Source organism: Ochotona princeps, chromosome 18, assembly GCF_030435755.1.
Source record: "Ochotona princeps isolate mOchPri1 chromosome 18, mOchPri1.hap1, whole genome shotgun sequence".
NCBI classification, from domain to species: Eukaryota; Metazoa; Chordata; class Mammalia; order Lagomorpha; family Ochotonidae; genus Ochotona; species Ochotona princeps.
This window is the reverse complement of record NC_080849.1, coordinates 34357177-34384130: the sequence shown is the minus strand read 5'-3', so window position 1 is coordinate 34384130 and position 26954 is coordinate 34357177. Positions and strand designations below refer to the sequence as shown.

Sequence of the window (26954 nt, the reverse complement as noted above, 5' to 3'; positions counted from 1 at the left end):
CCCACATAATATCCTTGAGGTCAAAAATCTACAGAACCAAGTCAAATACCTAAGCTCAACATATATTGTTATCCACCACCACATCAAAGCCTACCTCCTCAATCTCATGTCTCATTCCTTTCTGTTTCACACTATTGATCATGGAATAGAATATCGTTTTCCTTTCTGATATACACATTGAATTGCACATAGCATTTTTGCTTCCTGAAAAATGCATTCTCTTTAGGATCCAACTGAGGTGCTGTGTTTCCCCAGTGCTTACAAGCGCAAGCCTATCAGGCCATCACAATGGGCCTAGTTGTGAGTATGTTTACAGGGTTTGGCCCTTAGGTGGTAGTCAACCATTTGCAGGATGACCATGTGCCTACTGTCAGTGAAAGTAAGCCACATTGTGGATTCTGGACCTTCTAACTAAAGATCCTGTTATCATCTTTGGCTGTACATCAAACCACTTTGGGGTGAAGAATACAAACTGTTTTAACAACCTATTCTCAAAAAATATTCAGCCTTCACATGACTTACCTCACCTGCTGAGATCCACCAACCTGCTACAAGGTAGAATTTGCCCAAAAGGTTATTTTCCGTAACTTTTCCCAAATACTGAGGAAGTTATAAATCCAAATGATAAACTACTGAGGAACAGTAAATAGCTAAGTAAACAGTCAACTCTAAAAGGTAGCACCTTCATGGTTTCCTCCAGGTTAAGAAGGCTCTGTCAGAATTTTTCTATTAAAGTATCGCTATTTTCAGCCTGTATTAAGATACTACTCTGAATAAATAAATTTAAAAGATAAAAAAAGATATTCCTCTGAAAACTTCAGTGAACTAGGTCCACAGATCACCTAGTATTTTGCTAAAATTGTTCATGCCAGGAGCTAGTTCTATGGCACAGCACATTAAGCCCCACCCTCAATGATGCTATTCCATATGGGCCCTGTTTGTAACCTGGTTGCTCCATTTCTGATCCAGTTCCCTACTAATGCACCTGGCAATGTAACAGAAGAGGGCCTAAGTGCCTGAACTCCTGTCGTCCACTTGGGAGATCTGAATAAAGCTCCTGGCTCTTGGCTTCCATCTGGCCCAGATCCAGTCACTGCAGCCATCTGGAGAATGAATCAGCAGATGGAAGATCTCTCCCTCTGTAACTGCTTTCCAGTCTTAAATATGTGTGTGCCTATCTGTGTGTGTGTGTGAGTGTGAGTGTGTGTGAATATATATGTATAGGTAAGTATATATGTATGTATGTGTTTATGCCAAATTGAAATTATGGCTTTTTGGGTACAAACAATTTTTGGAATCCATGAAAAGATTTTTTATAAAACATGTCTTCACAAAAATCTTGAAAAATGCTCTATGGCCTTCCAGCAAGACCTGGAAGAAGCTCCTGGCTCCTAGTTTAGGAATGAATCAGTCTGGCCATTGTGACCATTTGTGGGGGTGAGGGGAGAAGCAAGTGAATCAGGATGGAAACGTGCTCTCTTTTTCTCTCCACCTTTGTAACTCTGCCTTTCAAAACAGTAAATAAATGTTCAAAACACTTAAAACCCTGATTTAGCTGTATCGATCCCACTGGTTTTGTTTCTAGAGAACTCTAATACAATGTACATGATACATTAAACCACATGTTATAGAATAGAATTTTATGGATATCTGACTATAATAGCTCACAGTACAAATATAAAATTCTTGGGATATGTAAATTACCTCCTAGTGTGGAAACTACTCCTCAAGATCTTTCGTTTGAAGGAAATAATAATATGCTCTTACAGAGGAAATGACGATTAGTGATACATGTGCTTGATAAAAGCAAGCAATGATTGCTGCTTATGTATTTTAAAGAATATATATGTATATACAATTGTTAGAGTAACTATATGAAATTTCCAATATTAAATCATTTTTAACTTAAAAATGACAGGATTATATAGTTCAACAGATTCAAGGGAATTATCAGGAAGGATATCCAGGAAATTTAAAGAACTTCCATTACTACTTTAATTTGTACATTTTCAACATGATCATAAGTAGCCATCTCTTCATAAATAAGAAACTATAATCCTTGCTTTAAGCATTACTATACTGAAAGCATGTAGACTTAGGGTCCGGCCCTGAGTCACAGACATCAGTTTCAGTCCCAGCTGCTCCACTTCCCCTCCACCTCCCTGCTAATGTGCCTGGGAAAGCAGTGAAAGATAACTCAAGTGCTTGGGCCCCTGTAGCCATCTGGAAGACCCAGAGGGAGCCCCTGGCTCCTGCTTTCAACCTGGACAAGCCCTGACAGTTGAGGTTATTTGGGAAGAGAAACAAGATGGAACACTTCTCTTTCTCTGCTTCTGCCTTTCTCTGGCAATTCTGCCTTTAAAGTGAACAAACTGATAATCTGTAAAAGTATGTAGACATACGGAAGGGGATTTTCTCCTTCACAAACTAATAATCACTTATTGACTGAATAATCTACTGTCCTACAATACTCTTCTAGGAAGACTCTTCTTCATTTCAAAGAAAACTTGAAAGAACTGTGGCACTGGAGTGTTTAAAAGATTACCTATCATATGCTTGCAATGAAAGAATCTCAACTAAACTTGAATTGCGGTTATGCAACAAGGTGTAGGAATCTACCATGGGGGGAGGGTTAGGGGAAGAGTGGGGGGGGGGAATCCCAGTACCTATAAAACTGTGTCACATAATACAATGTAATTAATAAAAAGTTCTACTAGTAAAAAAAAAAAAAGATTACCTATCAAGGTAAACTCATTTAAAATCTGATCTAAATAATACTTTCCAAAGAGCTCTGCTTTGACACTATAGAACCAGTCTTTAATACAGTGGTGTAGTTTTAAAGCAGTGGGGTTACAGAAGGTCAAGAAATATTTTTTGACAGGTAGAGTTAAACAACTGGGGTGAGCATTTGGTGCAGTAATTATGACGTCACTTGGGTACCTGGGTCTGAGTTCCAGCCTGACTATGGGTTTCAGCTTTTGATTACTCCACGCTCTGGAAGGCAGCAGGTCACAGCTCAAGTATTTGGTTCCCTGTCATCCACATGGAGGCCTGGAATGAGTTCCCGACTGGCATCTTCAGTCTGTTCCAGCACCACTTGTGGATCAGCTAGGAGCTGAACCAGAAGACAGGAGATCTTTCTCTTTTTTCAAAAAAAGACTTTTTTGAGAGGCAGAATTACAGAGGGAAGGAGAGACAGACATCTCCCATTAGCTGGGTCATTCCCAAAATGGCTGCAACACCCAGGAAGCACCCAAACAGGGTGTGGGCAATACAGGTGGCAGCTATGCTGTGCCATAAAACTTGCCTGTTTTTCCATTGTAAACAGAAAGAAGAGAGAGAGAACACAAGAGAATGAGAGGGAAGAAGGATGGGGAAGGGAGGAGAAGGAAGTTGGGGGATGAGGGAGAATACAGAAAAGGAAAAAAAAAAAAAAAAAAAAAAAAAACCAAGAACTGGCCAGCATGCTGTGCTTAAAAACACTACCATAGGTCTAGTACTGCTATACACTCAAATGATTTATAGAAAGAAGAGTGGGGAAAATATTAAATCCATAAATCCCTAAGAGGCATCTTTTCTCAAGACAAAGCAGCTCCACCCTGCCTCCGGGTTTTTCTTTCATCTGGTATGAACACAAGTCAATCATCTGAGTTCCGAGTGTTTTAGGACATAACTCCTTGGCAGCACCATCACTGTCTCTTCAGTACACTCCTCTCTAGTGTCCCAGACTTTTTTTTTTTTTTTTTGCAATGAATAGAAGTTGTTGCTTTCCAGGACTGAACTAGCTGACTTTCACTTCCCAGAGACAATACATCACAGAAGCACAGAAAAAGAGGAGGGAGAGAGGAAATACTTGCTATCAGATTGGCATGGAGCAGAAAAATTAGCTACCTACCACAAACATTTTCTTTAATGTGTTTTACTACTTTTACACAGATTCAGCACTGATTTATAGATAACACTTTGTCAACTAAGTTCAGTTCATTCCTAAAAAAGTGATTACTTCTTAAAAAATCTTTAAAATTATACAACAGGTAGAAAATAATGAATCTGGGCTCACTACAGAAACTGGAGGTATGTGTAACTCAAAATAAGGCAGGCCCCCTTCAGAGGACCAGGAGAACTATTTTATTTGTGTCCTATGGCAACATACGTTCAAATAACAAGAAAGAAAACATGTAGGAAGGATTCTTGAGACTTTTTTCTCTTGAATAGCTTCATCATTTACATCTGTACCCTAATTTTGATTATTTGTGTGCAACCTTTCAAAAATCCTCTTGACTTCCCCACTGTATAATTCCAAATGAGAAAAACTATCTTTTTTCTTTTAGATTTATTTAATTATTTTTATTGCAAAGTCAGATATATAGAGAGGAGGAGAGACAGGAAGGTCTTCCATCCAATGATTCACTCCCCAAGTGAGCTGCAACGGCTGGAGCTGTGCAGATCCGAAGCCAGGAGCCCGGAACTTCCTGCAGGTCTCCCACACTGGTGCAGGGTCCCAAGGCTTTGGGCCATCCTCGACTGCTTTCCCAGGCCACAAGCAGGGAGCTGGATGGGAAGTGGAGCTGCTGGGATTAGAACCGGGGCCCATATGGGAGTCTGGCGTGTTCAAGGCGAGGACTTTAGCCACTAGGGTAGGCCACCACTCTGGGCCCAGGAAAAACTATCTTAATGCTTTACATGACAAACTGGAGTCAGAAAAAAAGATAAATTGTCCCACTTAGTATAATAAGTACTAATAAGACCTTAAGTTTTATAAAGTTCTTAAATTTTATCATTTTTAATAATTTTGTCATATATATCTCAAATGCGCACATTATTTACATACACTTATATTTTTTTCTTTAAAATGGATATTAATACCAGAGTCAAGGACTCGTGAGTATCATTATAACCTGGGGGAAAGAAGACTGTGTTGTCACTTATATTGCATGATTTAGTGCTATAGTAACAAATTTAAATCAAACAGATAAGGTTTCAAGTTCTCATCTATAAAGGATGAAGCAAATTAAAAGCAGAGATTTAGTTTCCAAACTACAGAATACCTTTTTTTTTTTTTTTTAAGATTTGCTTTTTCTTTTTAAACTGGAAAGGCAGATATACAGAGAGAAGGAGAGACAGAGACAAAGATCTTCCATCTGCTGGTTCAGACCCCAAGTGGATGCAATGGCCAGAGTTGAGCTGATCCGAAGCCTGAAGTCAGGAGCTTCTTCCGGGTCTCCCACGCAGGGTTCCCAAGTTTTGGGCCGTCCTCATCTGCTTTCCCAAGCCACAAGCAGAGAGCTGGGATGGGAAGTGGAGCAGCTGGGATTCAAACCAACACCCATTTGGGAACCCAGTGGACGTAAGGAAAGAATTTAGCCACTAGGCTACTGCACCAGTCCCCAAAGCACAAAGTTCTAAAAATAATTCCATACATCATTTTGTGTTATCTATGAGAAAATTAAACAAGCGAATAAAGATTTTCTGACAATTCTGACCAATGCATTTCAACTTGAGACCTTTCTTTTAGAACAAAAGTGTTTTCAAAGTGAAAAACAGTACCTGAGTCAAACAGGCAGGGGTCAAATGGCTGGGCTGGACGGGCTCATGTGGCCTATGAGCCATTCCCACATGGATAGGGATCTTCTGGGGGTGCTGCTGCCTGTGTTGCTTCCAAATCCTAGGTGTCAGTCACCTGAGCCTCCCAGGAACCCCTGCCTTTATCAGATTTACTCTTGGTCCCACTGATGGTCTCTGTCATCAGCAGGTCACCCATGCATTCATGTCCGGTTATCTTCAGGTGCCCGAGGATCTCCAAACTCAGGGACCAGAGCCCATGGTTATGTGCTTTGATCTTGGTACACAAAATTGTATGTGGGGTTACCACGTTTCCAAACTCTTGAGCAAAGGAGAGGAACATATTCAGGTGCATATGAAAGATAAGTCTGTGTAATACATTTGCCTATGTGTTTGTATATATACAAATTTAGGGGATTTGCAATCCTTGCAATTATAAGTTATTCCTATAAGCAGTGTCTTTACGCTCACTTAGTAATTTTTTAATAGTTTTAAATGTACCATTTGGTTAAATTTATCTGTTACAAAAATTTTAAGACATTGCATATGGAATTTAATTTGACTTCCAGATGTGTCACTGCTAGTTTACAGAAGTGCAACTGATTTTTATGTGTTGCTGATATGTCCTCCAATTATTCTCATAAAAAAAAAAAAACTACTAGTTCTCAGAAAAAAAAAAAGAAAGAAAGATAAGCCTGCCTACTCCAGTGAACCAAGAGGAGACCTCAACCACCCTTACAAAAGACAAAAAGAATCCAACAACTCCTTGGAGTAATGAGGACCATAAGGGAGATACAGACATTGGCACTGACTGGAAATTCTCCAGCTCATGAAATGGACCCACTGTCTGAGCCAGGGATAGGCAAGGTCTACATCCATAATCAGCAGAAAGTAGGTATAGAAGATGTGATGAATCTTCATTCTTTAGCAACACTTAAGATTATGGATTAAAAATCTCTGGGGGTAGGGCACAGTAGCCTAATGGCTAAAGTCCTCAACTTTGAGTGTGCCAGGATTCTATATGGGCAGTGGTTCATGTCCCAGCTGCTTCACTTCCCTTCCAGCTCCCTGCTTGTGTCCTGGAAAGGTAGTAGAGGACGGCCCAGTGCCTCGAGATCCTGCATCCATGTGGGAGAGCTGGAAGAAGTTCCTGGCTTCGGATCAATTCAGCTCCGGCCATTGCAGCCACTTGGGGAGTGAACCAGGAGATGGAAAGTCTTTCTCTCTGTCTCTCCTTCTCTCTGTAGATCTGCCTTTCCAACAAAAATTTTTAAAATGATAAAAAAAATAATAATAAATCTTAAGAAATCTTTTAGGGGGAATGAGAGAGAATAGATAGGTAATTACCTGTGGTCATGAGTTGGAAGCCATTTATCCCTACTCCATGTAATCCTATCCACCTATCTTTCAATCAAAGTACCCCTTCCCCAGAATATACCTCCCCTCACCTGGGATTGGAATCAGGCACACATTCCTCATTCTAGGCTGATAAGAAGCCTGGGCAATGAGAAAGGATACTTTCCTCCAGTGGACACAAGATGGGAGGTTTCTATCATCTGTGGAACTTAGAATTAAACCAGAATATGTTGGTATAGCAGGTTGTTCAAAATGGTTCTTCTGTAGATCCAGATCCTGTCCAACAAATCTGCATAAAATAGCCCAACATGCTCTAGGGGTTCAGTTCAAAACTTGTACTGGCTCCCTACTCATGGCTGAGAAAAGCAGCAGCAGATGGCCTCTGCCACCCACAGGGTAAGTGCAGAATGTAGGGACAGGAACTGGATCTACAGAACTTCTCTGACCAACTGGAAGAGATAAAGTATCCTTCCCAATTGTTCAGACTACTTAGGAGCCTAAAACGCAAGTGCTTACCTGATACCAGTCCTGGGTACCTAGTTTGAGTCCTGGATATTCTGGTTCTGATCCAGCTATAAGCCAGTGTGTCTTCTGGCAAACAGCAGGTAATGGAACTCAGGTCTGTGGTCTATCACTTACATGGTAGAACCAGATGGAGTACAGGCTCCTGAGTTAGGCTTGGCTCAGGTCTGTGGGCACTTGGGCAGTGAACCAGGAATGGGAAATCTTTCTCTTTAGGGAATCCACCATGGTGGGAGGGTTTGGGGAGGGGTGGGGAGAACCCAAGTATCTATGTAATTGTGTCACATAATACAATGTAATTACTGAAGTTAAACAATAAATAATTAAAAAAAATGATTTTAATCCATCATAGCACTGCTTTACAGTTCAGAAACAGACTCAAACACAGATAATAATCTGTATTTGATACAAAATTGTGTGAACCTGAAATATCACAAACTGGCATTTCATATCAGTGAAGGAAAGAGTAACTGAGTAAATGGTTTAGGGACAATTTGCTAATTTAGTGGAGAATGAGACAGAACTAAAATGTTAAAGCTAAATCCATATCTAACTCCTACTTTAAATAAATACCGGAGTAATCAGAGATTTATACTTTAAAAAGAAGCGATAAAAGTATTAATCCACAACTCTGAGCATGACGGGCTTTGTGGGTTGGCATTTGGCCTAGTAAATAGTAAGTCTGTGTCTAAGACTACATATCTGAGTTTGAGCACCAGGTCTGGCTCCCAGGTGCCTGTTTCCTACTTATGCAGACCACAGGAGTCAGCAGGTGATCAATGGCTGTCACAGTTGTGTCACTGTTCCTCTCATGTTCCTGGCTCTGGTCCAGGCCCAGGCCCAGCCATTGTGGACATCTGTGGAGTGAACCTCAGATGGAAGCTGTATGTGCTCTGTCTCTGAAAAATCTAAGAAGAGAGTCTTAGACATAAACATAGAAGAGTAACATGAATGACTGATGAAGAAAAATTTCACCAGCAGGGATGATGAATCTTTTTTTCTGCCAAGGGCCATTTGGATACTTATCTTTTGCAAGCCATACAAAATAGCCAATTAAAAACCAGCCTGCTGTAGATTTACTGAATTCTAAGTCCACTTACTGTTCGCTTGGCAGGGCCAGACTAAATGATTTTATGGGGTTCACACAGCCTGTGAACTGGATGTTTCCCACCCCATTAGATGAATAAAACTAAAAGAAACAAGGGAGTGTCTTATTTCCTCAATCAACTGAAAAATATAACTCAATTGGACAAAGGGCAATTGGTAGAACATACACACAAAAAAATCATTTAATTCACTAATAATGGCCTATTAAAAAATTGTTTTTCATACATAAAATGGCAAAAATTGGGACTGGCACAACAACAATAAGCTAATTCTCCACCTCCAAATGCTGGTATCCCATTGGGTGCAGGTTTGTGTCCCAGATGCTCCACTTCTGATCCCGCTCTCTGCTTGTGGCCTGGTAAAGCAGCAGAGAATGGCCCAAAAGCCTTGGGACCCTCCCTGCATCTGCATAGAAGACCCAGAAGAAGCTCCTGGCTCCTGGCTTTGATCAGCTCAATTCTAGCTGCTGTGGCCATTTGGGGAGTGAACCAATGGATGGAAGATCTTTTTCTCCACATCTCCTTCTCTCTCTGTCTACCATTTCAATTAAAACAAATAATCTTGTTTTTAAAAAGGCAAAAATAATCTTTAGTGTCCCAGGACCACTGAGAGTATAGAGAGATAGGCACTAACAGAAATGAAAATGGAAACAACTTATTCAGATATTTAAAAAGTTATAAAAAATTAAGAGCAGCAAATAATATTTACAAATGAAATGGTATTAAGTTTGAAATTAAATTTAAAATAATTTGAAGGATAAAAGACATTTATCCCAGAAATTCAGATGCCCACATTCCCCATCAAAGTGTCAGGGTTTTATCTTCAGTTCTGGTTCCTGACTCCAGTTTCCTGTAGAATCTGTGGGAAGCAGCAATAGTTCAGGCAGTTGAATTTTTGGATTGTTTTCAATTTGTAGCCTCAGGCCCAGCCATGCAGAACATCTGGGGAGTGAACTAATAGATGGGGGCTTTCAGTCTGATAATCTTAAATAAATATAAATAATAATGAGTACTCTGAGTATAAATTAACTTACTTGAGAAAGTTGGTATAGATAAAAATGAAATGAAGTTGGGCATAAGCTGAATATTATGAAAAGTACATGGAATCACATTATACTTTTCTATCTCTGTATATATTTAAGTATTTCCAGAGTTTCCCTCTGGAAATACTTAATTCCTTTAAGCCAGGTCTTCATTTCTAGGAATTTGGCCTCTACCTACATGTATAAGCAACCATACAACTATGTAACTATAAGGGAGTTCTCTGTGACAATAAAACAAAAACCTGGAAGGAATCCAATATCCATTAGAAGAAACAGAAAAATAAACTATATCTTAACTCAGTAAAGCCACACACTTTCAAAAAATATGGAAGCAAATTATATGATGTACATTATGGAAAGAGAGAAAACATCGAGGATGAACAAAAGACAGTCTGATCACATTTAAATAAAACCAAAATTTGTGAATGAATATCAGATATGTGCTCATAACATTTTTTGAAGAATATGTGAAAACTATAGTATCTGTTACACCTAATTCAGCAGCAGGTGAAGAGAATATTATATTCATTATATTATTTTTAAAATAAAAAAGAATTAGAATTCTAAAAAACCTGTAATCTGGGACCAGTGCTATGGCCTAGTGGTAAAGCTACAGCCTGTAACTCTGCCATCCAATATGGTGCCAGCTCAAGTCCTGGATGTTCCACTTCCAATCCAGCTTCCTGCTAATATGCCTGGGAAAGCAGCAGAGGACGACCCAAGTGCTTGGGACCCTGCATCCACACGGGAGACCTGGAAGAAGTTTCTGGCTGTTGGCTTCAGACTGGCCTAGCTATAGCTATTGTGGTCATTTGGGGACGGAAAATTCTTTCTCCCTCTCTCTGTAACTGCCATTCATATAAATAAATAAATCTTTTTTTTTAACTGCCAATTATGGTGATTGCCATTCATTTAAGAACTACTAATGTTTGTGAGAACATTAAGAACTACTACCACGTTGGTGAGCAGCTTGCCTCAAACTTGATCAATATTCTAAAGGGAAGGGCTGGCGTTGTGACACACTGGGTGAAGGCACTGCTTGTGACACCAGCATCCCATATCAGAATGTCAGTTTAAGTCCTGGCTGCTTTGCTTCCATTGCAGCTTCCTGCTAATGCACCTGGATGACGGCCAGCACTTGGGCCCCTGGCATCCCTGTGCAATGGAGCTCCTGGCTCCCAGCTTGGCCTGCCTCAGCCCTGGCTGTTGAGGCCATCTGAGTGAAGAAGCAGATTAAAAGATTTCTCTCTGATGGTCTGCTGAATAAATGTTCAAATGAATAAATTGCTGATCTCATCCAAGGGATCTTAAGACTACCTTCGTTTCAGCCCTGCTGACCAACTTCTCGACTTCATCTCAAATAATTACTCTGAAATAAGGAAGATCCTTCTTTGATATTAACCCCCAAATTAGTGGTATTTACTGAGCATAGTTGGACCATGTTCTACAAGGAATGCAATGGAATGAGGTCACAGTTCTTTATCAAGATATCTGTAACTTAACAAAAGAAAAATCATACAAAAACACTTCAGTCAGCAAACACATGATGTGCTCAGGAAAGGAGGAGCCTTGTTAGACTGAATCGTCCGTGTTCACGGAAGAAATTAAACGGCAAATTCAGTCTTAACTAATCCAGATTCAGAGAAACAGAGGATTATATAAAACTGCCAGGAAAAAAATAGCTGAATTAGTGAGACTCAGCTTGACTGGAGTGAGAGAACAGGAAGAAGTATGAAATACGAATCAAATAGCAATAAAGTTCAGAATGATATATACAGCAAAAACCCAATAAAACATGATTTCATAAAATTGTCAAGGAAGAGTTTCAACAAAAGTTGACAGCAATAGGGCTTATACCAGAGCACACTATTTCCATTTTTTTTTTTCCGGCTTCTTTTGGCTTACTTTCTTGCCATAAAAGATAAAGTAGCAGATACAGTTTTAGTACCTCACTTGCAGATTCTAGTGGTCTCTTCTTCCTTGGTCCAATAGCTGCAAGAGCTGTGAGATTAGCATCTCTGTGCTGTATCTGTGCAAGTTCCAACTGCTGTAACTAGAAGACAAAAAAAAAAAAATCCATGTTTACACACAGTCATACTCAGAGGGAGAAAGAAACTGATCTTTACGCACCTTACGTATTCTTCACTAAATAGAGTAAAAGTATAAGATAAATATCAGGTTCCCCTAACAGCCAAGGGCATATTTCCTGATTCCTTCACTTTAGCAAACTATATTCAAAAAAGTGCAAACTTAAGTAAAGAGGAAATGCAGGAAAAAAATAGTAGAGAAGAAAGATATCTAAAGTTTAATTTCCTCTCACTTTCACCATAGGGAAGAAATAGCTGAAAAATAAGTTGAGAAATAAATTGAAGTCAGATTGATCATAGTGCAGTCAACCCTTCAGACGACAGTTACTGTATGACAGATTCCAGACCCACCACGCTCTATCATTTACAATGTACTTCCCTGACACTCATCACACAGAATGGTTTTAACACTGCTATCATACATGAGATTTGCCCAGACACGTCATCCTCTTTTTATTCATGGAAATAGTGAGGCTCCTAAGGCTTGGATTAAGTGCATAAAAGTCATACAAGTATTAAGACATACAGATGGCAGTCAGCATTGAATGTTGTCACTGTAAGTCTGCGTTATACACAATTGTACATTTGCAAATTAAATTAAAATCATAAATTTATATTTTTCCTCATGGCAAGAGTCAAAAGTGATTTTTTAAAAAGATTTATTTTTACTGGAAAGTCAGATAAACAGAGAGGAGGAGAGACAGAGAGGAAGATCTTCTGTCCGATGATTCACTCCTCAAGCAGCAAAGTCAAGAGCTGTGCCAATCTGAAGCCAGGAGCCTCTTCGCGGTCTCCCACACGGGAACAGGGTCCCAAGGCTTTGAGTCATGCTCAACTGCTTTCCCAGGCCAGAAGCAGCGAGCTAGATGGGAAGTGAAGTGGCGCCACCAGAATTAGAACCAGCACCCATATGGGATCCAGCACGTGTGCAAGGTGAGGACTTTACCATATCAGGCCCAAAAGTGATTATTTTTTTCACTGTTCTATTATTCAGCTCTCATCATACAAATCTACAGGATACAGTTTTCTGATGTGTGGGGAACACTATGCATGAGTCATGTCCTATTAAAAGGCAGAAACAACACCATCTCATCAAGGTAGACAAGCATCAAATTATGCATTGTAATAAAAAAAAATTACAAGGTGAGACAGTCAAATAAATTCTATCACAGGGGCTGGCGTTGTGGCAAAGCAAGTATAGCCACTACCTGCAATGAAGGCATCCAACATGGGCACAAGTTCAGGTCCCAACTGCCCCATTTCTGATCCATCTCCCTGTTAATGTTCCCAGGAAAGCAGAAGATGACCCAGGTGCTGGAGCTCCTACACCACGTGAGAGATTTGGAATAAGGTCCTGGATTCATTTGGTCCAGGTCTGGTTACCACAGCCATTTGCGGATTGAATCAGATGTTAGAAGATCTATCTCTCCCTCTTTCGTTGAAACTTTGCCTTTCAAGTGAATAAAACAAATCAGCTTTTCCAGAAGAATCCTACTACTGTAGAAAGCAAGCAGGAAACCATCTGAGGCTGGCAGACAGTCACATATTCAAATAAGATCAAGATTGTCAACTAAAAATAGTTGGTGAGGAGGGGCTAGAGGCAGGATATAATGCATAAAGCTGCAGCTGCAATGCCTGCATCTCACATGGGCTCCAGTTTGATTCACAGCTGTTCCACGTCTAACACAGCTCCCTGTTAATGGCCTGAGGAAAGCAGCAGAATATGGCCCACAGCTTGGGCCCCTGCCACCCACATGGCAGATTAGGATGAAGGTCCTGGTTTTGGCCTGTCTCCCCACCGCATTACTCTAACTTTCAAACAACTACAAAAATAACAGCTTGTGGACAAGTATTGACCAAATTTTTAGCACTCATTTTCAAAAAGAACTGGATAAAAATAGCAAGTAATTGTGGTCAAGTGGTCAGTTTCAAGGAGACATCAAGTAAATAAACACCATGTTAAAAAACGCCAAATTCTGTTAATATTAGAGTGAAAACAAAGAAAAGCACAAGACAATTCTGTAATGCACATGTTTGTACCTTCCCAAAATTTATGATAAATCCAAACCCCAGGTGATGATATCAGGAGTAAGCTTTGGTGAAGCGATTAGGTCATGAGGGCGAAGGACTCAAAACTCATCAATCGGAATAATGTCTTTCCACAGTATGGTGGAGGGACCCTCACCCTTTCCACCATGCAAGAGTACAGAGAGAAGGCGCCATTTATGAAGAAACAGGCAGCAATACACACCAAACCTGCTAAAACTCTGATTTGGTATTCATAACCTATCAGTCCTTCAAATAGGGTACTGTTGTTACAGCAGCCTAAACAGATTAAGACAAAAATTAAAGAAAGTGAATCAACTTCCATTTTCTCCACAAATCATAGGACAGAAATCCTTCTTCCAAACTGTGGGCTTCCTTATAAATTACCAAAAAAGGTGATTTTTAGAAGTTGTGAAGTATCATTTGTGACTGCTTGGCTTTCAAATTAGAAAAAAAAAATACAGATAAATGCAGACATGAGTTTTTATCTTTTATAGACAAAATTCAGAACTTTTAGGTGACAATGTGATGTCAATTAATCTCTGAAGCACAAAAACTGATGATATTTTTGGTTGGCCCTATACTTACAACAAACTTTCTCAAAAACAACTTAAAATGCCCAGCACAGATTACTTAAAACCAAGAAAAGAGCAAATTGTGGATAGGAAAGCAGATTTAATAGAACCATGGGTGAAGATGACAACAACCAAGCCCAGATCTCACTGTGAGAGTTAAGCATATGTAAAGATAATAATTAAATCTCTACTCTGAATGGGATAAACTCCTAAAACCAGCACAATTTAAATGGAACTTGTAATTTGCCAACGGAAAAATCATTGATCAAGCTCTAAAATGTTCAAAGATGCTTGTAATTGGTTCTGAATTATTGCTAAAAATACCAAGTCTACACAGGAAACTAAGGTTACATCCTAAAATATTGTACCACAACAGGAAAAAAAAATCATTAAACATTAGTGGTGGGGAGCAAAGTGAAGGTTCAGCAGGTTAATTCTCCACCTTCAAGTATCCACGTCTATGTGGGCTCCCGTTTGTGTCCAAGCCGCTCCACTTCCCATCCAGCTCTCTGTTGATGTCTTTGGAAAGCACTATAGGATGGCCTAAGTCCTTGGGCCAGCCAGAAGCGAGACCTGGAAGAGACTCCTGGCTCCTGGCTTCAGATTGGCTCAACTCTAGCTGTTGTGGTCTTCTGGGGATTGAACCAGCAGATGAAAATCTTTCCTTCTCTGTAAATATATGTCTTTGACATAAAAATAAATAAATCTTAAAAAAAAAAATGGTGACTCTTAAAGGAGAGAAACCAAATACAATTAAAATCAATATGTCATCTAAAATACACAACAGAAACGCAAAATCTTTTTCAAACACTCAAAGACAATTACAGGCCAAGCACCCCACTGAATCAAACAGTAAAGAATTTCATTATTACTATTTTTATTCCCAACCACTAAGGCAATTGTTTAAGGTATCACACATTATTACACATTGTCCAGAAAACTTGGGAAATACACACTCTGATGCATTATTGGTCAGTCCTTCTTATCTATCCCACCTTCCAGGAAAATGATATATTCCTCATAATTCACTTTTTCACTTTGGCTTAAAAATATTTAAAATATAATGTGCTATAGCTATTCTAGACTACTAAACTTATTTTTTCTAGTCCTCACTTTCCTATTCTCCTCCTCCCCACTTTTTTTTGTGGTTATCTGGGAAAAAACAAATCAAACATATCCATGATCAGTCTCCCACACTGACAAGTATGTAGCTTGACAGTATTAAATGTAAATGTTTCTACAGGTAACTTTTTTTCACCTTTCTCAAAGCAGAACAGACATTGTTACACTCACTTTTAAGTACAAGGAAAGTGAAGTGATTTTAAAAAGGCAAAGCAGCTTCCTGAAAATGAGATGTAACTAAAAAGGCAGGTTGAAACCAGAAGCCAAGATCCCTGACTTTGAGTTAATGCTATTTCTTTGGTAAAATGCACTAAAAACAGAGTAACATGTCTCCCAAGACACTTGGCATCTACCCTTTTAAATTAAGGATGTGTGCAACCTTCTGATATATCTCTAAATACAATACTTTGGTTTCCATGCAAAAGACACCAGTAAAGAAATATAACCAACAAGATCTCTTGTAGAAAAAATCCAGGAGATAAGGCAGAAACATTTCTCTCACCCATCCTATCTGACTCTCTTCATCCCAATGAGTGGCCAGCCTGGGTTTGCAATCCCCTCACATTCGAAATGAGTATTAAGATTAAATTTTAAAAATCCAAGAAAAATTTTATCATAGTCTTCTTGGTTCCAAGAGCAAGTCTATGGTGGTAACTGAACTATGCCAATTCAAGATACCAGATCTCAGATTCCCATATCATGGCATTTTGTTTCATTTTCACTGACCATTTTGTTAAAGGGAAGTGAAAGTAATACATTTTGATATTCCTAATTTGCCTCCTAGACCAATGTAGGTATAATCTGCAGAGCTGCAACAGCAGTCATAGCAACAGCATATGGGAACTTCTGAAAAATTTAATTATCTGGTCCAGCCAAATCAACTAACCCATATATTCTGGCTGTGGGGTTCAGCAATCTGTATTTTTCATGTCCCCTATATAATTTTCATGCATGCTAACGTCTAAGAATCACTGTCCTAGACAATCAATACTCTGGGTCTGTTTTTTCATTATTATAATAAATAAAATCTTTATAAGTTGTCATCTTTACAATTTCCTCCCCATACTGTCTTAATTTGATTGCTAACCTGTGATTTTCACAAAAATTTCTAATTTTATCTGATGGACAGAGACACAAAAATAGATCTTCCATCCACTGAGTTGATTCCCAAATACTTGGAAAAGAGCTGGGCTGGACCAAAGCCAGGAACCTGGAACTCAATTTCAACCTCCTCCTGGGAGTTAGTTACCTGAGTACTGGCCTATCAAACACTGCCTCCTAGGGTTTGCACCATTAGGAAACTGGAATCGGTAGTAGAGATCAGACCTGCACTCTTGACGTAGGATGTGGGCATGTCAAGCAGCATGGGGATCACTGTGGCAAATGCCCCTCACATGTATGTTTTAATGACAAATTTCATTTTGTTTTCTATAATCTTCCATGAGTTTTGGCAATATACAAAGCTGGTTTAATAAGGTCTAGGTGAAAATTGTAATAACAGTTGGACTTTAATTATCATGTTTCAGTGATTCCATATCTTCAAATTTCATTTTCAAAACACCCGTATGCAGTGCTTTTCTACCTAAATAGAATAACTTCTCTAATCATTTATGTCTCTTATGATTCAGTATTTTATTTCTTGTGCAATAATGTTTTATGTAGAGTTGTGCTTACCATTTATATATCCCATATTTTCAGTAAACAAAAATCCTAAACACTTCAGGGTATATGTCTTCTAATTGGCTATGCATTTTAATCATTGTGCCCTGTTCCAACAGGTTGCGCTGCCAAAGCTAAGGTGCCAGGAGGCACATGTATTTCTTTTCTGCCCTCTACTGTCTAATAACAAATGAAAGTTAGAATGCTAGAACTTGGTACAAAGAGACTTTTTACCAATTAAATGACTTCTTTTCCTCACTCTGCATTGATACAGTGAACTCATTTCCCAAAAGAAATTCAAAAGGAAGTAAAAGTCACAACATACATAACAAATGCTGAATAAATTAGAATGTCTGAAGTGTAAGGTCAGAAGGCTTGTTCTTCAGAATTCTGGGTGATATGATCAGAAAGGAAAACAGTGAGGACTACATGTAAATCTAGGACGCACCAAACATATTTCAGACAAGTTCTCAGCTGCGTCAAACAAGGATATGCTATTTGCTTGAAATTACAAATCCACCAATTTGTAACTTACTTAAAACCTTTGCAAATAGGTGGTAAAAGGAAGAAGGTCAACACGTATGAGGGAAAATATCCAGGAAATTCCAAAACTCACAACGCCACTGCTATTGATAAAATGAGGTTGAGAATGAGGTTGAGGAGAGGAAGAGAATGGTGTGTGGGCAAAGAGGGAGAATATGCATACAAAGACAGTGATAGAGATAGCATTTTTTCAGACAAAAACAAAAGATGAAAGTTTGAGCCCAGAGGCGTGGCCTAGCGGCTAAAGTCCTCACCTTGAACACCCCAGGATCCCATATGGGCGCAGGTTCTAATCCCAGCAGCTCCACTTCCCATCCAGCTCCCTGCTTGTGGCCTGGGAAAGCAGCCCAGGATGGCCCAATGCATTGGGACCCTGCACCCACGTGAGAGACCCGGAAGCGGTTCCTGGCTCCTGGCTTCGGCGGCTCACTTGGGGAGTGAATCATCGGACGGAAGATCTTCCTCTCTGTCTCTCCTCCTCTCTGTATATCTGACTTTGTAATAAAATAAATAAATCTTTAAAAAAAAAAAAAGATGAAAGTTTAAAATAAAATGCCTGACTTATAGAGATATTCCAAGACACTTCAGCTACAGAAAGCCAGGTTTCCAAATAGCCACCTGTCAGGTCTCTAACAGACACAACAGGAACTGCTTCAGAGAGCTGAGACTGAGCTGGAGGCAAAACCAAAAGCAGATTTTTTTTCCATAGTGCAATATGAAAAATAACAAAATCGAAGAAGCCAATAAAAGAATGTAAAGAAATTATCAAATACCATTATAGAAGCCTGTCCAACTTAACACAAATTGTCCTTATACATGGAATGAAAAAGGAAAGGAACAACTTCTAAAACTCTATAGAGAAAAGAACAACTGCAGGAGAAAGGATCAGAACAAAATTCTAATCCTTAACAGCTGAAGGTAAGCCTGAATTTTTAAGAGATTTCAGGTTGTGATTTAACGTTTGTACAATAAATACTGTGGAAACATTTCCCAGAATACATAATGCCTACAACTTCTTCACATGGTTCCTTGGAATTCTAGATTCATAAGGAATTATCATTCATCTATTTCCTGTTTCCAGCTTGGTAGATAGGTAGTAGCTATGTCAAAGGGAAAGTAAAGCAGTTCTAAATCAAGCAATCCTAAGGCATCTGTGGTAATATTTATACCTGAACCAAGAAGTACTGACTTGGTGTGGGGAGGGGGATTGCTGGGAGGACCCCTCTACCCACTAGGGTGTGTTCCTCATGATCTAGCATCCCCAAACCACCATTCTCAAACACGCCAGAATCGAGTATGGTCTTCGAGCTCAGGCACTTCGTTGAGGGCACTGCCACGTGGCCACCCAATGCAGCAACTGCACATGATAACCAGCTGCTGCGTCACAGCAAGACCCTTGGGAAGGGTGGCTTCACCAGTCAGAGGGCAAGCCCCCACGCTCCAGCCACAGAGTAACTGGCCTTCCAGGCAGATGATGCTTTGGAAGCTCTGCGCATGGAGCCTTTCTCCAGTCCTCTGGAGATGCCCAATACAGGATGTAGGGAACAGTGCCAGGAACACGCAGTGCAGGGAGGGCCCTGGCCCATCCCCCAGAGGTGTATTCCCAGCAGTAAGAGATCTGGGTGTCCAAAACCACACACACTTGATAGCTAAATGGTAAGGAAAAAAACAGCAATCAGAAACTAAAGCATTACACTTTATCCCACCGTAACAATGCTGCAACAATGCAATAGCAATTAGTACCTTCCAAATGCAAACCTTACAATTTATTATTTAAGAACAGTTCAACCCTATATTAAGGACTTATCAATGCAGTAATGCCATAGCCTTACGTGCTTGCTTTTGAATTAGAGCCCTTTAGAACACTGAAATTACTAATAGCTCTAGACAGCAAAAGAATGACAAAAATGACAATATTTAATTTTCACCAAACATGTTCAACTAAAACACAGTGATTTTGTTCTTGGAATAGGGCCAATGTATTTGATCCATTATTAAATCAAAGAAGATTTAAGGTAGGAAGCAACCAGAAAATATTTAAAATATATTTTTAAAAAGCATGTTGAGTTATTTTAATCTTGCCTGGGAAAAAAATAAACATAAAAGTGCAAAAGGGATAGGAAAGCCAGATTTACTACTAACCTGATCTCATTAACAGAGGCCTTTGGGGGAATGTTTGCTCTTGTTTTCTTTAAAAAATCCTGTCCACTTAATCAATTTTCAGGGAATATGCACAATATTAAAAGACAAAACCATGTCACACAAAGCTGAAGGAAAAATGAAGTTACACATGTTTAGGAAGATTTATAAAGGAAAGCAGACAGACATCTGCAAAGTTCAAAGCTAAGCTTACTGACTCAGATTTTCCAAAAAGCGGCTGCAATTTGAAGTGAGAAAAGTAACTAATCAATCCTTAACTAAACGACAGCAGAGTAACAACAGGTTGCTTGCATCTTAGAAATCTATTGTCAATCAGGTTTGCTTAAGGAGAATAATAGGCATAATTCTCATGTTAATGCTTTTAAATATATCTTCTACTCTACTGGAAGTAAATTAATTATCAGGAGTATTTGTTTTGAAAAGAAAATGTTTCATGTAACAAACCACTTGAATGGTCTCCTTTCCCAGTATTCCTCATCCCAATCCTAAACCCCTGCAACTAGAGTTCACATACTTTTCTTCTCCATATTAATGAAAACACGCATTGACTATGAGACTCTTACTAGATTTCCATTTGTTTTGCCTCAGTTCCTACATTAATCCAAACAATAAGGGTCTTTAAAACATTCATAAATAACCTGCTGCTGCTGGCACCTAGCAGCCAAGTACAGCAATGTTAAGCAACAACAAATTTCATAGTTCAAGAGGCACAGTTAAGCAAAAAGGTTGCTCATGAAAATCACTTTTATTTAGACAATAATCCTTAAAAACTGCATGAAATCAGCCAAGTAACTATAGAAACCAATTTCTTCAGCTCCGTGTCACATGTCTCACACCTCAATTGTCTTTATTATCATCTGCTGTCAGATCCTCAATTGGAAATATGAGCAGGCTTGGTGATTTATTCGGAAGAGAAAAGAATCCGCAGGTCAAGTGAAAATTTTCACACACAAACCCATATAACACCACATCTTCAACCTTAGGTACTTTCATTTCATTCTGTTCTCTGCAGCTCTGGGGGCAACTCCAGTGAGATCCAATATTAAGGCTCAATTAAAATAAGCTCCAATTAGTGGAGCTTTTTTCTCTGGGGCTAGAAAAGTCAGGAAATGGATATTGGGAAATGTAAAAAGTCAGCTACTGAGAGGAGGCTGCAGACATAAATGAACTTATTTGTTGATTTCTACAGTTGCTATGCAGAGGCCTCTGGGAGTAAAAGCTTAACCAGTCTAAGCTATAAACTAAAACCCCTGCAGCTAAACATGAACTGTGTGAAACAAGGGCTCCATTCCAGAACAGAAAACTGCTGGGCCCAGAAAATTAAAAGCCAGAGGCATTTTCCATTTAAAACTAAATCCCAGTACCGCCTCCCAGCCAAAGAATTATAAGCAGTATCAGATTTACAAAACGAACAATTACCCTGGAAAAATGTAGCCTATTGTACACTCCCAGATGCTAAATCTCAAAAGTTTCTTTTTTTTTTAATCCCACATTATATTTCTCCAAGTACACTGCTGCATTTTACAAAGAGCCATTTCTAGACAGGCCTAAGCCCTGAAAATAAATTTTAAAAAGAGAGCTCATAACTCATTGACCTCATTTGAAGTACTGCCCTTGCCTTCAGCAGTTCCTGTCCTTCCCCAAGGCTTCTGCAAATGGTATGCACCAGCAAAATAAACCCTGACCTAATTGCCAGGAGAACCTCTGCCAACCTTTCCTCAAACACAAAGACAAGCATGGTAACTTGAAAGTCCTACCTCTTTGGCTTTCTGCTTTAATCTCAGCTGTTCCGGGTCTTCTTTATTGGAACGACTCTATCAAAGAGAAAAAAATTTAATAGAAATTACTAGCACCTAAACACCATAGTTGCCGTTAAATATTTAATAAATGACAATTTTCTCTTATGATTGAAAATCTTAGCTCCAGGGGAAATGCCTCAATCCAGGCTAGCTTCACCCTGGCCCTAACAACCCCCCTGTCATCATCTGGGCTAGCTGCTGCAGTTCTAGCCTGGAGGGGCTTACACTGAAAATGATGCTAACAATGTCAGTCAGGGCCAGTTGAGGCATGATGTTGTTCTTGTTAGAACACTAGAAACTAAAAAATGCATGAAAGGAGAGAAAAGAGGAATATCTGTTGTCTCAAATGAACGAAAACAATCAACACTGGCTAATCCTCAGGTGAAGCCATTTTAGAACAACATTTCAAGGACTACAAATATCAACAACCTAACATTAAAGCAAATGTGCTCCTTTAAAAGTATGATTTCTAGAAATAAAAGAAATACATTTCAGTGTGTTCATTAGAGTATCTTAAAGAATTTTATTTCTGAAATCATGAACATCTGTTCTTTGAAAGACATGGTTGGGATATATAAATGTACATTTTTTTCTTTTCTCAACAAAATTACCTGACTACTATAAACACGAAAACCAAACCTATTTTCATTTTTGAATTTACCAAGTTTAACTGATAGTTTAATCATTTACCAGAACCTTTACTAAAGAAAAATATAAGAAACTGCCTATTTAAAATTGAGTGCCATCTAATTTCAAACACTTTGAATAACTACCCAAAGCTAGTAACTTTTTCCATTGCAGTCCACAATATACTAAAACAATTTGATCTCAGTCCAAAGTCAAATTCACTTGTTATTCTTTCTATAATCAGAGAATGAGTATGCGGAAATACAAAGGTATCTGTATACATATGTGCATGTGTGCATTTGTTTCTGTGTATATAACGGTTTGCTCCAGCATGAAGTGGAAGCATTTGGGTATTGAGTCTTCGTCAGTGATCCAATATTTACTGGTCACTTACAATACAGGTTCCAATCTCTATGTTCCAATGGCTTATATCATGGAGATACACAGTCGAAATACTTACATAAATTCTATGCTCTCAAGTAATTTACAATTTTATAAAAATTAAATACATTTATGATGTGAAACATAGTAAGACAAAATAAGTAACTGTTGATGTTGATAAGCGCTATGAAGAAAACAAATAGAAAAATGTGATAAACAGGAAGAGAAAGTAGTACAGTAGGTATTCCCTGGCCATGATGGAGGCAAGGTATGTCTGAGGTGGGACATCTGAGTAGAGACCTATATGTGAAGAAGCAGGGAGCCATGCCAAGATCTGGCAGAAGGCACAGTAAATGCTAAATAAAAACAAGCTTAGGTACACTGACAGTGGGGAAAATCTGGCCTTTTTGGTCTGGCCCTGTCAAGGCAACCACAGGCATTTAATGATTTATGTTGACAATGTTGTATGGCCCATGAGTGAGATCATAAACATCCAAATGGTTGGCCAGTACTATGACATACTGGGTAAAGCCACACCTGGAGTGCCAGTATCCGATACAGGCACTAGTTCAAGCTCCAGCTGCTTCACTTGCGATCCAGCTCCTTGCTCTAATGGCACCTGGGAAAGCAGTGGAAGATAGCCAAAGCCTTTGAGCCCCAAAAGGAGATGTGGAAGAAGCGTCTGACTCCTGGCCCAGGCCTGCCCATTACAGCCAATTGGGGAGTGAAACAGCAGATCAAGGAGCTCTCTGTCTCTCCCTCTCTCTGTAACTCTTTCAGGTATATAAAAAAAATCCAAATGGCTCTTGGAAGAAAAAAGGTTCCCAACTCTTGCTAAGACAACATGCCCAGTCTAACTGAAATACAGAGAAAGCCAAAGGAGAGAAAGGCAATGGATTGTGCACAGGTGATGAATAAGCATCCAGTTATAAGAACAAGGCACTGGAGGGCTTGGATCACAGGAGTGAAACGCTGTTGTTGCGACACTTTGGGAATCCTGCTGTGGCAGTTATGTACTGGGGGCACTGCAGGACACCCAATGATGCAGACTTACACAAACAGCAATTTGAAGCCATTTTTTAAGACAAATGTTGTAAGAGAATGGAAAAAAGATGATGATAGCAGCATGGCTGGCAACACAACAACAACAACAAATGATGATAATAATAGTTAAATTTTTAAAACATATTTGGCAGATAAAGTTAGATTTGTTGGTAGACTGAATGCTAAGTGAAAAGTAAAGAGAAGGATCAAAGACAACTCCTAGAATTCTGTGTAGGCAACTAGGAAGACGGTATTTCCAAATTTCTGTGAATATGAAGATCTAACAAATAGCAAATTTAAGGCTAGATGTGGAGAGCGGGACTATGCCCCAAGATGGTGCTTGTTATTGTCTTCTCACAGCACAAAGTCAGTAAACAAGTTTTAAGAAGTTGCAGAAGATTGGTTCCAGGTCTCATGCGGTCTGCATGGTGTGCGTGTGATCAGAGTTGTGATTGGTGTGTGTGTGCGTGATCAAGGCTGTGATTGGTGTGTTTGATGCGTGGCCAAGCAGCCCTGTTGGAATTGGCTGGTGATAGGGTTTTAACCTAAGTTTGAGAGAGAAAAAAGAGGAAGAGAACAGAGAGGAGTAATGGTAGTAGTAGTAGTAGAAGAGGAAGCCTGTAAATATGCTGTAGTTACTGCCCTTCTGTATTATACTTGGATTTCTTGTTTTGTTATGTTACATAATTAGTTTGTCCTTTAATAAATCCTCATAAGAGCAAGCACCTGTGTCGGGGCTTCACTCGCTGGACGAGGGATCCCGTTAGCTAGACATCTCAACCTTCTTTTAAACTTAAAAAAAAAAAAATAACCTCAGATAAGCAAAAGCTTGATATACTGAAGGAACGGAAAGATCAGTGTCACTAGACAGAGTGAAGGACAGGATACGAGGCAATCTCAGAGAAATGGAAAGAAGATGCCAGATGATATTAGACCATTTAAAATTTGGCAAAAGGCTTGGATCTTTTGGCTGGCATTGTGGTATAGTGGGTAAAACTGTAACCTGCAACACTACATGCCATAAGGGCAATGATTTGGGTCATGGTTGCTCCTCTTCTAATTCAGCCTCCTGCTAATGTCCCAGGATACGTGCCCAAGACGGTCCAGGTGCTTCTAGCTCTGCAACCATGTGGGAGACCTGGATGAAATTCCTGGCTCAGGCTCTACGCTGTAGCCTAGCAACTAAAGTCCTCGCCCTGAACCCACCGGTATCCCACACTGGCGTCGGTTCTAATTCTGGCAGCTCCATTTCCCATCCAGCTCCCTGCTTGTAGCCTGGGAGAGCAGTCAAGGACGGCCCAAAGCCTTGGGACCCTGCACCCATATGGGAGACCTAGAAGAGGATCTGGGCTCCTGGCTTCGGATCTGCACAGCACTGGTCGTTGCAGTCACTTGGGGAGTGAATCATCGGATGGAAGAGCTTCTTCTCTGTCTCTCCTCCTCTCTGTATATCTGACTTTGCAATAAAAATAAATAAATCTTAAAAAAAAAAAAAAGAAAAAAAAAAAAAAGAAATTCCTGGCTCCCAGTTTTTCACCTTGCCTCAGCCCCTGGTGTTGCAGTCACTTGGGGAATGACCCACACGATGTAAGATATCACTTTTTCTGTCTCTCTCTCTCTCTTTCCCACTCCATGATTCTGCCCTTCAAATGAATAAATAAATATTTTCTGGGCCTGGTGTGATAGCGTAGTGGTTAAGGTCCTCGCCTTGAATGCACCGGGATCCCATTAGGGGGACGGTTCTAATCCCAGTAGCTCCACTTCCCATCCAGCTCCCTGCTTGTGGCCTGGGAAGGCAGTCGAGGACGGCACAAGGCTTTGGGGCCCTGCACCCACGTGGGAGACCGAGAAAGAGGTCCTGGCTCCTGGCTTCGGACTGGCTCAGCTTCATCCGTTGCGGCCACTTGGGGAGTGAATCATCAGATGGAGATCTTCCTCTCTGTCTCTCCTCCTTTCTGTACATCTGCCTTTTCAATAAAATATATAAATCTTTTTTTAAAAAATAAATATATCAATAAATATTTTCTTTAAAAAAAAAAAGTCCATAAATTTGGTCTGGCATGGTGGTACATCAGGCCAATACTCTGTTATATAGTGCTGGCATTCCATATGGGCAACCGAGGGGAAGCTCCTGGCTACCAGCTTTGGATCACCTCAACTCTGGCCTTTACTGCCATTTGGGGAGTGAACCAGCAGATGGAAGACTCTGTAAAATCCACCTTTCAAATAAAAATAACTGAATTTTTTTTTTAAGTCTATGTGATTCAAAAGTGCAGCAGGAAGGCAGAGAACATTCTAAGGAACAGAAACACATAGGACTTACCATGAAAATAAACATTCTGGCAATAGTACAAAAAGTGGATTGTTGAAGGAAAAGAAAATCAGTTAAACATATTATGAAAGTTCAAGTGAAAGATGACTTTGACTTCAATGGTGACAACAGTGATGAAAAGAAGAGGATCTAACTTTGGGGACCAGAATAGGAAGTAAGCTAGATGTAGCAGGAGAAGAGAGACAGGAATTAGAGATGACTCCTAGGCTTCTGAGTTGAATGTCTCAACAAACTGTGGTTTCATTTAGGAAACCCTCTGACAGGGGAAAGGATTGTCAGCAGTCCTTTCAGATAAGCTAAATTTAAGATGCCTATTAGCCAATAAATAGGAATCCAGAGTTTTAAAACGTACGATGAATTAAAAAATATAATTTCAGAGGAACACGGGCAGAGAAGACCTAGGATTGGAGCCCGAGGCGCTCTAGCATTGAAAATCCTGGTACAAGAGGAAAAGTAAAAAAATACTTAAGTAAAATATCTTATCCTGTAATAACTAAACTCATATTAATAGTTTATGACCTTGTTTTCACCACTAAAATTGCAAATAAATTACCAATAAACTACATCATTACCATAGCTTACTGCTTGCTTATAATACTTGTAGTAAAGGGCATCTTCTTGCCTTTTCCAGTACAGAGGATAGATATGAGGACTGAACCTACAGAACAGTGACAAGGCTATGGTGCCCATGTCCTTTTGGGGTGGGAGCTAGGGCACATGAAGCGCAGACTAGTAACCAAGGTTCCAAGGCAATGAGTAACGGGGGCCTCATCAGGGCATGGGACAGTAGGCAGGATGGCCAATTATCTGGGTTAGAAAATGATGGAGTAAACAACAGCAGCACACAAGTCAGCCAACGTGGCTGGCTAAAACTACTTACAAAGATCAAATAAGGAAACTGATGAAGGCAAAAGATAAATAAATCAAGAATAATGGTAGTCAACCTTCTTACTACTGGAGAAGTGGAAAGGTTAAAAGGAGGTGCAGGAT

At 39.6% G+C, this 26954-nt stretch overlaps 1 protein-coding gene across 1 annotated transcript in view; it reads right to left on the bottom strand.

Moving 5' to 3' along the window:
- TAF4B (TATA-box binding protein associated factor 4b) overlaps positions 1-26954 on the bottom strand; it is a 94067-nt gene that overhangs the window by 8091 nt on the left and 59022 nt on the right. The window contains exons 13-14 of the mRNA XM_036493589.2: positions 21539-21595; positions 11538-11642 (exon numbers count right to left, since the gene is read on the bottom strand). Coding sequence (XP_036349482.2) covers positions 11538-11642; positions 21539-21595 — 162 coding nt within the window. The remainder of the gene's footprint in view (positions 1-11537; positions 11643-21538; positions 21596-26954) is intronic.